The sequence below is a fragment of the Rhodamnia argentea genome, chromosome 4, assembly GCF_020921035.1.
Source record: "Rhodamnia argentea isolate NSW1041297 chromosome 4, ASM2092103v1, whole genome shotgun sequence".
Taxonomy (NCBI): Eukaryota; Viridiplantae; Streptophyta; class Magnoliopsida; order Myrtales; family Myrtaceae; genus Rhodamnia; species Rhodamnia argentea.
This window is the reverse complement of record NC_063153.1, coordinates 21904814-21918433: the sequence shown is the minus strand read 5'-3', so window position 1 is coordinate 21918433 and position 13620 is coordinate 21904814. Positions and strand designations below refer to the sequence as shown.

Genomic DNA, 13620 nt, shown 5'->3' with positions numbered 1-13620 from the left:
GTATTGCCACATCCTTGGCACCAATTAGTCCCTCTCCTCCATGGCCGGGTGTTTGCGCCAGTTATTGATTTGTCCTCGAGTTGGTTATTCTTCCATGTTCATCTTGCCGGATAAAGAAGAAGATGAACAAGGAAGAAAGATAGAAATATTTTTTTAAAACAAATCGTCTTTAGACTAAAATGCCATTAATCGAGTAGAAGGTTTGGCCGTTTGGTGAGGTCGGGCCTCTTATTTGAAACTAACATGGTCGCTTCAGGTCTTCACTTGAAATGAGATTTATTTTGGGCCATCTTTTGAGAAAATAAAAGCAATACAAATCCTTATTTAAATTTTTCCCGATAAATATGAAAATTGTCAGAACTCAATCTGCTAATTGAATCAGTTAAGCTCAGGCTTTTGTTCTATACAAGTAATTTTGATCCAACATAGTTTGCGTAATTTGTGAAATTTGAATATGTGACTCCACCAAAAAAATGAAAAATAGAAAAAACTCGGATGGAGATATACTACAATCTTGCTGATCTTCCTGGGCCGAGGTCCGAGTGAAGCGTGTCCAATCTGTCGGCCCGTCATGCTGTGCTGTGTTTCCATCTAATCTCACAGCTCGGTGACGTTCCCTTTAGAGAAACCTCGCAAAACCCTAAACAGAGAGACGGGGGACTCCTTTCGAAGTTCTCCGACAGATGCCATGCCCAAATTGCCCACGATTCCTCCAAAGAGAGACAACTCCAATCCTTGCATCAACCTCCTGGACTGGATTTTTCACCCACCCAGTTCGTCTCGATAGATCTTCGATTCTTATTTCGTATTGCGAAGTAGTTTGGGCTTCTGATTCGGTTTGCTAATGCGAGCAGAACTGTTTCTCGCTGCTTCTCCATGAAGGGCAGAGAGTCCCAGCAAAAACCCTGTTCAGTATCCGATCGAACTATCGTGAAGTTCCGATTTTTCGTCGAAAAGGGTAGTAACGCTGAAGCTATTGGACGTGGAGCTGGTTCGGGTGATGGCAATGGATTGGTGATGACCCTCTTATCCCTCATTACTCGCCGTCCTAGGGTTCGAGCCTCCGGTGTTGCCGCAAGTTACTTGCACACTCAAGTTCAAGGAGGATCTCGCGCATTGCCCGGGTGTGATGGAGAGGTAATCGATAAAACCGAGGCTTGGTTTGTCAAAGTTGCGTGCTCTGTGTTTGTGCATTCGCGTGGTGTGGATGCTTGCTTGGGCTACTTGCGGCAGCACTTGACGCCCTCGATTGCATTCGAGGTCACTCGGCGGCTGGGGGATCCAAAATTGGGCTTTGGGTTCTTTGAGTTCAGTAGGGTCGACGTGGGTGTTGTTCATTGGGCTGTGACTTGTGATATGCTCATGAGGATATTATGTCGAGCTGGTCTTCATGATTCGGCAAGGGCAGTTTTTGATTGCATGAGGAGTGATGGGCATTCAATCGACAGTGCAAGTTTTGGTTTTTTGTTATTGTCATTTGTGGAAGCAGGTAAAATTGATGGTGTGAAGCATATACTTGCGAAGGTTCAAGGCAGTGAGATAAAGATGAGTTCCCACATCTGTAATACAATGTTGAACTTGTTGGTCAATAGGAATCAGGTGCACCAGGCAATGTCCTTGTTTGAGGAGCATTTGATATTGTACGCCAGTCCTGATACTTGGACTTTGAATATTTTAATCAGAGGTTTATGCAGAGTAAGAGATATCGATAAGGCATTTGAACTTTTCAATGATATGGAGAGTTTTGGTTGTTCTCCAGATATAGTTACTTTTAACACACTAATAAATGGATTATGTAGGGTCAATGAGATAGATAGGGGGCACCATTTGTTGAAGGAAGTCCAATCGAGGTGTGACATCTCGCCAGATGTTGTGACTTACACGTCAGTTATATCCGGTTGTTGCAAGTTGGGTAGAATGGAGGAAGCATCCCTTCTGTTCAAAGAGATGAACACTTCTGGCATTAGACCCAGTACAGTTACTTTTAATGTGCTAATCGATGGCTTTGGTAAGGCTGGAAACATGAGCTCTGCCCTTTCCATGTATGACAAGATGCTCTCTGTTGGTTGCTATCCTGATGTGGTTACCTTTACTTCCTTAATCGATGGGCATTGTCGAGCGGGGCAGGTGAAGCGGGGCTTGGAGCTTTGGCAGCTGATGTCTGCTAGGAACATATCACCCAATGCTTATACCTTTTCAATACTTATCAATGCATTATGTAAGGATAATAGGTTGAATGATGCTCGTGAATGTTTAAGACAGTTGAGATGGACGAATATTGTCCCTAAACCATTTATTTACAATCCAGTAATGGATGGGTTCTGCAAAGCGGGTAATGTAGACGAGGCAAACATGATATTGGCAGAGATGGAGGAGAAGGGTTGCAGACCTGATAAATTGACATTTACTATTCTCATCATTGGGCATTGTATGAAGGGGAGAATGATGGAAGCAATGAGAATCTACAATAAGATGCTGTCAGTTGGTTGTGCTCCTGACAGCATCACCATTAATTCCTTTGTCTCTTGCCTTCTAAAGGCTGGGATGCCCAATGAAGCCTTTCACATAAGGCGAACTGCCTTGGAGGGCCTGAATTTGGGTCTCTCCTCTTTGAATATGGCTATTCCTGCTACAATGAATACAGACATTGTTGTGGCTGTTTGATGGAAGGTTGCCATGTGCTGGGCCTAGGTTTGTTGCGGCTCGAGTGATTGAGTGATGTCCTTCCACCATCATACATCCTTGCGGGTGTGTAGCTTCTTGCATGAGTCAGTTATGAAGCTGTAAGTAATCTGGTCGACTTGTTATTTTGTATTAGTGATATAATAATTCTTGATGTGCTATTTGCAAAAGCTACCGAATGTTCATCATTCTCGTTGTTGTCATCATGATTGTTCTGCTTTGCTGGTGCTACAGTTAGAGAATATTGCAGTTTCGTACTTGCATTGACGGATGCATGACACTGGATGCTACTGTCTGACATGCTTGCATCCAATCATGGGCTGTCCTGAGTGATGGTTCGGACACATGTATTTAGTTTTATTTTCCATGCTCTTAAAACCATGGTGCACAAGATTTCAGTCCTTGCTTGGTTGAGCCCGCCTCATCGCAACCTAAATACGTTTTCTCTTTTACTTGGCATTCAACAGTCAGTTGCTCTATTACATCATTGATCTTGCCCAAGTCTTCACATAAATTGGCAATAAGCAACTGTTGCCATCACCTCCTGATTCGTTTCTGGTGGGTCGATGATCATATTCATTTTGATAGTGTGGCCGATTCAATAGTGAACTGCTGACTGAGCTTGGAGAGTAATTTTTTCTCTTTTTCTTTTTGGGGATGTCTATCAATATCAAGGTGCTGATGTTTTTCTTTATCTGGAAAAGAAGTGTCTATTATTATTGCATTGATGGTTGCACGCTTGTCTTGTTTTTATGAAGAATGTTCATAGTAGAATTCGCAAAATATTGTCCACCAGTTTTTAGGGTGGACGTGCTTACCAACTTTGTTTTCTGTCTTTGTTGGTTCTCAGGCTGGGAGGTAGTTCAATCTATCCTGGGGCATGAGAAGTCTTTAGATGTCGTGAAGAGCTTATGCGTATGCAGTACGGCAACATCAGGACTCGGGGAGGTAATACCTGGCATCACAGCTAAATTATGCAGAGAGCTGGAGACCTTTTTTTTGTGTATAGTAGAGAGATTTTGATAGCTAAACTAGATGTCCCCATGGATTATAATTCCACAATGGAGACTTCTAGCATTGTAGCTGAAGCCTCCGGCTTATGCATCACTAAGAGTGAGATCATCAGGAATGAGCAATGCCCTAAGAAAAAATGCGTCTGCTATTGCAAGGCCACAATGGGTCATTAGCTTTCCAGATTCTTCAATCCTCTGCACATTTTAAATGTAAATAGTCGCTTTCTTTGCTCATCCAAAATAATTTGTCGGTGTCCCATTAATGTCCGAAGAAAGATAAATTTTAGCAGGGTTGAGCAAAGGGATCGATTTTCGGGTTATGTTTCATCGTAAGCTATAAGGGAAAGGATCCAACAATTCATATCCGTTTGTTGATTACATTTTATATCATTCCATGGGGATCTTAAATCGGAAATTTCTGATGTAATTCTTTTTACTGGGTGAAAGAATGAGGCATATTTCGCGAGTCTCTCTCTCTCTCTTTCCGAGCTGTAATATATTCTGATTGATCAATCTCGTGGAAGATGACTAAACGCTGAAAAGAGAACTGTGAAGATCGCAATTTGAGAGCTTCCAAGGTTTCATTTCCAGGCACCAACCAACAGGACCATTACAGCCCAACATATTATTGAATGGGAAGATACCATGACATGAAGAACAATTTATAGGTACGGACTTTGGACAGTCTTATGCCAAAGTCAATTTCTGTAAGTATATGAATGTCAGCTAATTGAACTATGAACCTTTTGCATTGACCCTGAACTTCTGCTTATCTTTACATTTGTAGCTTGCAATGCGAATAAAGATGCGGCTACTGACGCTTCTGATGCAATCAACGATAGTATTACCTCTACTAGGCTATTCAAACATGGCCATGGTGAATGTTAGCATTTGCAACACTGTGAATTTAATCACTGCTAGTCGATGAACAAAAGCGTTCGATTCAAGTGAACTCTCCCCCCCACTTTGATTTTGTGTCATCTCAATCGCGCAAGAATCATGTTGCAATACATTTTTCTTGTAACAATTGTGTTTCATGCCACACTAATGTAGATAGAAAAATGATACAAATAGTCTCCGAAATTTAGCGCAATGCGTAACGTCGTATCTAAATTTTTGATACATGTTCAATCTAGTCTCTAGACAATATGAAAGTCTTTAAACTTTTGGTACATATTTAATGTTATCGTGCCTCGTCCATGTCCGGTGATGCAGCCGTCCATTGGCCGGAAAAAGTAAAAAGAATGCCAAAGAAGAGAATGAGAGAAGAGAGTGAAGAATAGGGGAGAGGGAGTAAAAGAGAGCTCCTGGGGCATGCAACGTTTTCTTCTTGGCGTCCCATTGATACACGAAGAAAGAGAAATTGTAGTAAGGTTGAGACAGGCAATCGATTTTTTAGTAATACTTAGCAAAACCTAAAATGCTATTGTTGACCACATTTGATGGGAAAATTATTTAAAAATTTCCTCAATCAATTGTACGGCAATAAAAAAAGTTACGAACTTTTCAATTTAATCAATTTAGTTCTAAATCTTTTGACGATTTGACGATGTAGAGTCCTTTGGACCAATAGCTAAAGAGGTGGTCTAAACAGCGCTTGGCATTATATATGACATGACCGGTGCTGACACGGACTATTGTTGCATTTTTTTTAATTAAATTCTATAGTTTTTCTGGTTGTCCTTTCCTTTTCATTTCTTTTTCCTTTTTCTTATATCCCTTCGTTAGACCTGACAAATGGGTGGGTTGGGTTGGGTCGAGTTTGGGTCGGTTAATTAATGGTCCGACTCAAATTGGCCCATTAACCCGTTTATAACCTATTTATGCTCAAAGTAAATTTTTTGACCCATACCCAACCCAACCCATACCTGATTCATACCCAACCCGGCCCATTTACTAAAATGCTTTCATATTTAATTCAATCTATGAAAACTTGTTTCTTATGACTTTTTAATATAATTATATTGTTAAAACACTTTCAAGCAATACAAATGGACATTCTTTTTATAATTTTTTAAAACATTATTTTTTTCCTTTTTTTTTTCCTTTTTTTCTTCTATGTTTGGTGAGGGTCATGGGCCGACCCATTCAAGATGGAATGCTTTGATACATTCTTCAAAAACCATCTTTTGATCACACAACTAAGGTGGAAACAAATTATGTACTTTTAATATGGTTGCGAACACAATAACAATTCCTTGATAAAAACGTTACAGTATTATTGATGCATGTCGGTCCGTACTTGAACACGTCTCGAAAACTTATGGCTGCTCGAGCATGTACAATCTTTTTCGGATGATGGCGGGCAAGCTGGTTTACTTTCCACCTCTCTAATCCGAGCACAATCAATCCCTTGTCGAGACGTCATTAGACATGCAACACCTTTCTACGTCACTTCAGATGTATCAAAACATGCACGACCAATAAGATGCAACATCTTTCTGAGTCATGCATAGAGAAACGACGGAAATAAGATGCTGCAGGTTCCTCTATGCATAGAGATAGAGAGAGAAAATGCCAGCTTTGACCTCAGAAGAAAGGTTTGATCCTTTAACTTCATAGCTGGCCTGGCAACACACCTCAGATTCTCTCTCTAATCTCTATCTTCTCTCTCTTTTTCGTTTTTTACTCTCCGGAAGTCTCTTGGAATCCAATTTAATCCTCCCATTTCCATTCCCTTCTCTTTCACTCTCGCCACCACCCACTCCTTTCCATTTTCCCTCTCTTCTCATTCATTCCCCCCACTCTCATTTCTCTCCTCCCCTTTATTATCGCCCATCACGAGAATGCGTCGTAGCCTCAGAGAGGGGACAGAGAGGCGAGGGAGAAGGAGAGTCGTCCATGGTCCATCGTCCTACGGTAGCAAGAACAAGAACCCACATTGCATCAACCCCAGCAAGGGCCAGAACCAGGACCAGAACAGCCACGGCTTCTTCTTCTCCTTGTTTGACTGGTGGCTCGCCAACCGAAAGGTATTGCCCAAACAGAGCTTCGCTGGCCGTTTAATCTCGTTCGTTGCGCCAAACGAGACCTAGATCAAGTACTCAATCGTCATCGGAGAAGCGAAGTGAGCACATGACGATGGTGCTCATGGAGGCAGGAGTCGAGGCGATGGTGGCGGAGCCGTATGCTTGGCGGGGGGAGTCGAGCGGAGAGGGAGAGAGAGAGTTCGTGAAGTTGTGTGGCAATTGAGGGAAGAAGAAGATATTGGGTTAAATAGGTTGTAAATGGGTTTAAACTAGACCATTAAGACCCATCTATTTTGGCCTTCTTGTTTGTAAAACCCATTTATGACTGATAAGAAAAATAAGAGTGATCCATTAATGACCCATTTAAATAAAGATGGGTTTATAAATGGGTTTTAGACCCATTTTGACAGGTCTACCTTTCGTCAATCACCAGGCCTCAGCAAGGCCGACAGAGGTCGCCGACCACACCATCAATCGACGGTTGCTAATCTTCCTTCTCACCAAGAAGAGGAAGAGGGCTTTCGTGTTCTGTTTTGCACGAGACTGAAATCCAGAGAACACCCATAAACGGAGAGAGAGAGAGAGAGAGAGAGAGAACGGAGGCAAAGCGGCACCAATCTCCCGCCTGCGATGTCTGAAACTTCGCTTTGGCTCAATGCGTTTCTGAGTGCATCTTTTTAGGATTAACTCCAACATGACATCACCATCCCTCGAAGTATCTTCTTTGAGGCTACACACTTTTGGGCTTATCGAAAAAGGACCCGTAGAGGTTGTTCAAGACTGAGCCCTTTGGGTATGCTTTTGGGTCTCTAGGGCAAGGGCCATGATGCCCAGCCCTTGCTATGGCCGGCGAGGGCTTGGGCGAGGGTTGTGACGTCCTTGCTTGTGGTAGACAACCTCCGTCGGTCATCTCTGAGGCCCTAGCAACCGATAGAAGGAAGTAGGAAAAAAAAGAAAAAAAAAATCACAAAAATGGTCCACATCAGCGTCGCTCGTCCTAATAGCCGTGCCTTGAAGGACGGCCGGTCGGCATTCACAATGGCAATTGCCACTCAAAATTGGTCGAAAGAACTATATTGGCCAAACTAAAAAATTAAGGATCGAAGTGGCCGCCATATAATAGATTTAGAATATTTCGGACAATTTTCCCCTACGTTTGCACACATTGTGTATTGATCACTCTATGAAGATATTAAATCGGAAAATGTTACCATGGAGATTGCAATTTAAAAGCTTTCGGTGTTTCCAGGCACCAACAGGGCCATCTCGGCTTGATGTATCATTGCATGGGAAGTTACCGTGCAGAACATTTACGCATAGACTTTGGACAATGTTATGTCCTAGCAATTTGTGTAAGGGAAATGCTTCATCGACAGTATTATCAAAGACGGTACCATCTCAACAGTAGACTCATAAACCACCACCATGTGTTTTGAGCAAAACACTCATTAATTTGGAGATCGTGTTGGTTAGAAATAACCGATAGTATTGTCAGACTCTCGAGCTAGCAGCTTCCATTCTATAATGTTCGACTAAAAAAAAAAAAAAAAAGGAAAAAAATTTGCACACATAATGTAATCCGAATTAGCATGCAAAGGAACGAGGATATGGATGTCAGCTAATCGATCTATGAACTTTTGCTTTTCTTTGCACATGTGATTCGCCCCGCCATTGGAAAGATGTCGGCTACCGTTGCTTCTAGTGCAGTCGAAGATAGTAATACCTCTCCTAGGCTATTTGAACATCGCATGGCGAGTGTGAGCGTGTGTGCAACACCGTGCATTCGATCGCGACTGGTGGTAGATAAGCGAAAGCGTCTGGTTCGAGTGAAATTTTTCCCCGTTCAACTCCGTGCCGTGTCAATTGCCGACGAACCACATTTTCCTCGGCTGCAATGCGTTATTCTGTCAACGATAGAGTTTTATGCCACACAAACATAGATAGGAATTGATAAGGTCTTCGTTGACATAACAGTAAGCAACCACATGGAGTTGCAACTGTCCTGAAGCTTATTTTTGTACACTTAAGCCCTAGCTACATTATAGCACCCGGCCTCGAGGCGGAGCAATATGTCTCGATTCACCCGGCGCACGAGTCCATTGGTTTCTCCGGAAACAATCTATGCCACGATAGGGTACGATGCACAAGTAGCTACACCTGCAATTCAAGACAGATGGACGGGGACGGAGCAACTTAGTAGAAAGTCGAGAGTAGAAGGAATGGACATGAACTGAAACAACTGCGACGATTTCAAAAGCATAGTTATTCCAGCGCCGTTTGGAGGGAGCTTACCACACATGTTCTTCCCCATCTCCATCTTGAAGTATCCATTGTCGCCCCAGTTCTCTCCCCAGGAATTCTTGATGAGCCAGTACGGAACACCGTCTTCGACTCCATACCCGACGGCAAGAACAGCATGGTTCACATCCTGATACAGAACATTCGGTTTTTTGTCAGATTACATATGCATAGATGCTCAAAGTAAATGTCACGGTTGAGATTCATCGATGTTTAGGAGGCTTTATGATTCCTCTGCACACCCGCAATCCCTGGGACATGATCGAGATTGGAGATAGTAACCCTTCCATTTTGTTAGGAAATGCTCACCATGGGAGTGCTACCGCATGTATCGCTGGTGAAGACGCCCGACTCGTAGAGCTGGAAGCTTCTCACGACCTGGAACGCCACGCTCACCGGCCGGACCATGGCAACTGCATACTTTAGTTCATCCTCAGCACCCTGAATCCACCATGTATTGCAGATATAACCATATAGGCGATCCGAATCTATCATTATGCAATTTCCGGACCCTTTTTTCACTTTGTTTCCTTTGTTTTGGCTAACTCTATAGATAGCCCTCGAAACTTACCAAGGTGATGTTAACGGAGTCGAGGACTTGGACACCGACAGCGCCAGCCGAGAATTTGCACGAACCGTCCCTTGCGGTATAAGGATATGCTTCCTCGGTATCAAGGCCGCCGTTGTACTTGATGTACTCGAAGGCTTGGGACGGCAACCCACCTTTACAACCAAAGTTGTTGAAAGCCGACGCGCAGTCCACGAGCTGCTGCTCGGACAAAGAGATTCCTTTCCCGAATGCTTGGTGATAAGCAGCCTCGAGAGCCCCGGTGGCACTGTAAAAGTTGAAATTAGAGGTCACTAGCAGTCTAGCATAATGACATCTCAATGAGTTGCGAGGCTTATGAGTGTATTGTCTACTAGGGAGAGAGATAGACATGAATCTAAGAGAAAAGAAGAGAAAAGAAGAGAAAAGAAAGAAGAACCTGAAACACCAGCAAGATCCACAGCCGCCTTGATTCTTAATTGGGCTTACAATGCCATCTTCTCTCCAGTCTTTCTGCAAATATCAAAGATTGGAAGACAATAAGGATCTGAAAATGACAAAGGTTTCACTCTTCAAGGATCACAGTAATCGGCAATCGAGTCCTAGATCTCGTGGAAAGTGTCGAAACTGGAATTTGTGTATATTTCAATGTATACATCAATCTATTTGTAAACTTTATTATATAACTATTCTACGACATGCCGCAATTAAGACATGCACAATCATATATGTGCTATCTTGTGAGATGCAAATAATCAATAGAACTATCATAATTATCTCCAACATGGGAGAATATTTGATAAAAAGTGCTAAATATCTCTAACATCTCGAACTCAAGGCGACTAAGTCAGTGAGTTTGAATCTGAAGTGTAGCAGTGCCACGAAAAACTTGTTTCTCCGTGAAATCACTGAACGTGAGATATGCATCGAAAGAAAAGCCACCTCCGTGAAAGACCCTCGACTGGGTGACGTGGCAAGTGTGATTGGCGTCGAAACACGACCGTCGTTGAATGAACTTGACTAAAAACACTGCTGAGTGGCGGGAATGGATTTGTTTTTGTACGGGGTGCGCCGCTGTACTAGGGTTACCTCAAGAAAGGAGGTACTTTATTAAATAGCTGGTAGCAGCGGAGTAACTATTCTACTGTGATATAAGCTGAAAGCTTCCGATTGAGGCATCGGTATGAAAAATACCGATTCGGGAAGAACTTCGTCGGTGAGCTTGTTGTTGCCCTTAGTGGTGGCAGAGCAGTCTTGAGAAGCTCCCAGTCTGTGCCTCGTGAACTCCTCCCAGCTCCAATCAGCAAACTCTGTCAGCCAATCAAGCACAAATCAAACTCAACGGCAACAGCAGCAACAGCTATAAACACCTTCTCTTCCGGCCAACAAGTCGAAACGACTATGACCGAGTCGATGTTCAGTTCAAAAACTAGAAATAGAGAACAAGAAATTTTCCAAGAACTGTCACGTACGATTGACACCAAGAGTGTAAGGCAAGCCCTTCTTGTTGGTGGATTGAATGAGCTTGAGATTCTCCCTGTAATTCTCGAACCTCAGCTTGATCTCCTCCGCTGTCTCGTACCTCTTCCCATACCTAAACCAAACACCAACACCGACAAACAACGACAATCGAAAAGGTCAACAAACTTTAACATATAACAAAGGCGAATCGACAAACCAAGCATGAGCGATGTATATTTCTTTTAGTTATTATCCTATTTTTCTCTGTCAGAGATAATTAGAATATTTTTATATTCTCTTCCGTTGTTCGTATATTTCTCTTTGATTGTGCATATTCTTAATTGTGCCTGTTCATGTCCGATAACAAAAATCGGCCTTCTCTAGTGTGACGATCCCTTCATTTGAGGAAGCCATCCAACACCACAAATAGGCTCACTATTCTGTTGTAATAAGGGCACGGACACCACCACCAGACTCGCCACTCTCGGACGAACCGGATCTTGGGATTTTACCGCTACGTTAGCCTCATGGGCGATGGCAGCATCCTGTCGCGGCAACAACCTCCTACCATGTACCTTGCACATCAGCCACGGCAACACACAATACAACTACGTCAACGTCAGCCGGTTCTCTCTTTATCCCCTTGGGCATCTTCCCGATCTTTAATCCAATCTCAAGTTGACACCATTGATCGTACATTGTCGATACTTTAACGTAGACAATTATCTAATAAGTTTTATAAGTTCATGTACTCTTCATTAATTAATATCCCCAATTCTAATTTTCCGCATTATTCTTTTCTAAGTGGGTATTGATATCTAACCCGTGGGCGAACTGTACGAAGGAGAGGGCGAGGTGGGTGTTGCCGATGGTCTGGAGGATGGAGGACTCAAGGTCGGAGTCGTCGGAGGCAGCTGCAGCCCCAGAGCAAGCGATCGCGACGAGGATGAAGGAACACAGAAATCTCGCACAAGCCATTTTCCCTCTCTCTCTCTGGTTTCCAAGAACTGTGGGTCGGAAATCGAACTGAGTGAACGAGCAGGGATGGATGATGGGCAGAGTTCTAGGATGGGATCTTTATATTTACGTAGAAGGGAAAGAAAAGTCAAGTAGATGCCAAGCTGGCAATGGACCAACCAGGGCTCGCCAGGTGTATAAACCCGATTGGGTTGTATCTTACGTATCCGAACAAAAGGCAAGAACAGGGGCGATGACGTGGAATCACCTTTTGTCAGCTTGTAGTCCGACGTGTCATCACATATAAAAATGAAGTACAAGATTGTCGATGGTGGAAAAATTAGGTCATACGCACGCTAGATTCTTTATGTAGGGATTACGACAAGATACACGTCTTCACGACACTGTTAACTGATGTTTGCCTTGATTGTTATGAAGATAAGAAATTAATTCAAAGTCTAATACTCTCACATTAAATGAAAATCTACTTTTATGTCTATATGCGAAAAAAGAAATGCCATGGCGAATCAAGCTCGAGCTAAGTATCGCGCCATGAAGGTTAAATGAGAAATCAAGTTCAAGCAATCAACTTCGGCCCCATTCTATTCGATTCGATCATATCAAACTGAATTACACCAAGACAAGGGCAACTCATATTGTGCGGTCTATGTTTGCTTCCCGCCCAAGATAAAATAACGTCGGATATAAAGAGGATATAAGCTCAAATAAAAATATCATATTGGATTTGTGAGATAAAGGTAGATATGATTTATTATATCCATGGCAAAAGCTATTTCTTTTGAATAATAAACTTCTTAAATAAAAAATTAAAAAATAATGTGGATTGTAATATGAAAAAGAAAATTCAAAATGAAAAACAAAATAATGGGCAAATTTTTTTATTTCTATTTTTATTTATATATTTGGATTTCTTTCTATTCTATAATACATGTCCGGTATATATATACGGATAAATGTATGTACACATATGTATACACACCTATACATATATAATATATACATGCACACATATTTAAATAGTATCTATAGTTATATGATATATTAGGAAATTATAACAGTTTAATCTTTTCTGAAAATTTTATTAAGAAATGATTGAATGGAATAAGATAAAAATTAAAAAAGGACAAAAATAATTAAAAAATAAGTAGATAAAAATGAAGTAGAAGATTGCCAATGAGGCGTCCGACGAGTTGGTGAGATGCCCGGCCTTAGATAGTTAAACCGATGAGGTCTCGGATTCGACTCCGTCTTGGGAGACTTACTTGGTGGTATTGGCAAAAACCTCCATCACCCCAAGGAATAGTCCATTGCACGTAGGAAACCTCGATTTTGTATCAAGATGGATGAGCTCGGGTTGGGTCGAAGCAAAGAACCGTTTGTCCAGGCCTGCCCATTCTTCCCTCTCGGGGACTGAAAGTTAAAACACCTGTTAGCTTATTATCTTCCTCCACCGGGCAAAAGAAAACCCATTAAATTAACGTCCCGAAGAGATTTTCTAACACCATGCGATGCACACGCACTTGTTCGAAGTGGGTTTGTCGATGAAAATTTGAGTTAGTGGGCGTTGCACTTTTGAGATGACATCGTTGTTGTAGCATTTTTAAGGTTCGGATAAGATCGAGGAGGGGATCGAGGGTTTCCACCATTGGGACTTCTTGGAAGTGGATTACAC

General features: G+C 42.2%; 2 protein-coding genes across 3 annotated transcripts; one reads left to right on the top strand and one right to left on the bottom strand.

Moving 5' to 3' along the window:
• Positions 1–618: 618 nt before the first annotated feature.
• On the top strand, positions 619–4110 carry LOC115741058 (pentatricopeptide repeat-containing protein At2g06000). Of its 2 annotated transcripts, none has more exons than XM_048277994.1 (2): positions 619–2742; positions 3527–4110. In XM_048277994.1, the coding sequence occupies exon 1, from the start codon at positions 877–879 to the stop codon at positions 2662–2664; it is 1788 nt and encodes a 595-aa protein (XP_048133951.1). In that variant the 5' UTR covers positions 619–876; the 3' UTR covers positions 2665–2742; positions 3527–4110. The 2 variants fall into 2 exon arrangements, with proteins under 2 accessions (XP_048133951.1, XP_030530625.1); XM_030674765.2 differs by having other exon boundaries at positions 619–2783; positions 3533–4110.
• Positions 4111–8485: 4375 nt separating this feature from the next.
• LOC125312440 (thiol protease aleurain-like) lies at positions 8486–12029 on the bottom strand. The gene is made up of 8 exons (XM_030674622.2): positions 11794–12029; positions 10982–11103; positions 10704–10819; positions 9949–10022; positions 9534–9798; positions 9272–9403; positions 8957–9092; positions 8486–8821 (listed from the first exon to the last, which is right to left on the bottom strand). The coding sequence occupies exons 1-8, from the start codon at positions 11946–11948 to the stop codon at positions 8784–8786; spliced, it is 1038 nt and encodes a 345-aa protein (XP_030530482.1). The 5' UTR covers positions 11949–12029; the 3' UTR covers positions 8486–8783.
• Positions 12030–13620: the final 1591 nt, after the last annotated feature.

Excerpts from the sequence above, each read along its gene's own strand:
- LOC115741058 (XM_048277994.1), top strand. The coding sequence starts at position 877 with ATGAAGGGCAGAGAGTCCCAGCAAAAACCCTGTTCAGTATCCGATCGA.
- LOC125312440 (XM_030674622.2), bottom strand. The coding sequence starts at position 11,948 with ATGGCTTGTGCGAGATTTCTGTGTTCCTTCATCCTCGTCGCGATCGCT. Across the intron at positions 10,023-10,703 it reads ACGAAGTTCTTCCCGAATCG|AAAGACTGGAGAGAAGATGG; the intron begins GTATTTTTCATA and ends TGATATTTGCAG. Across the intron at positions 9,799-9,948 it reads GGATCTTGCTGGTGTTTCAG|TGCCACCGGGGCTCTCGAGG; the intron begins GTTCTTCTTTCT and ends CAACTTTTACAG.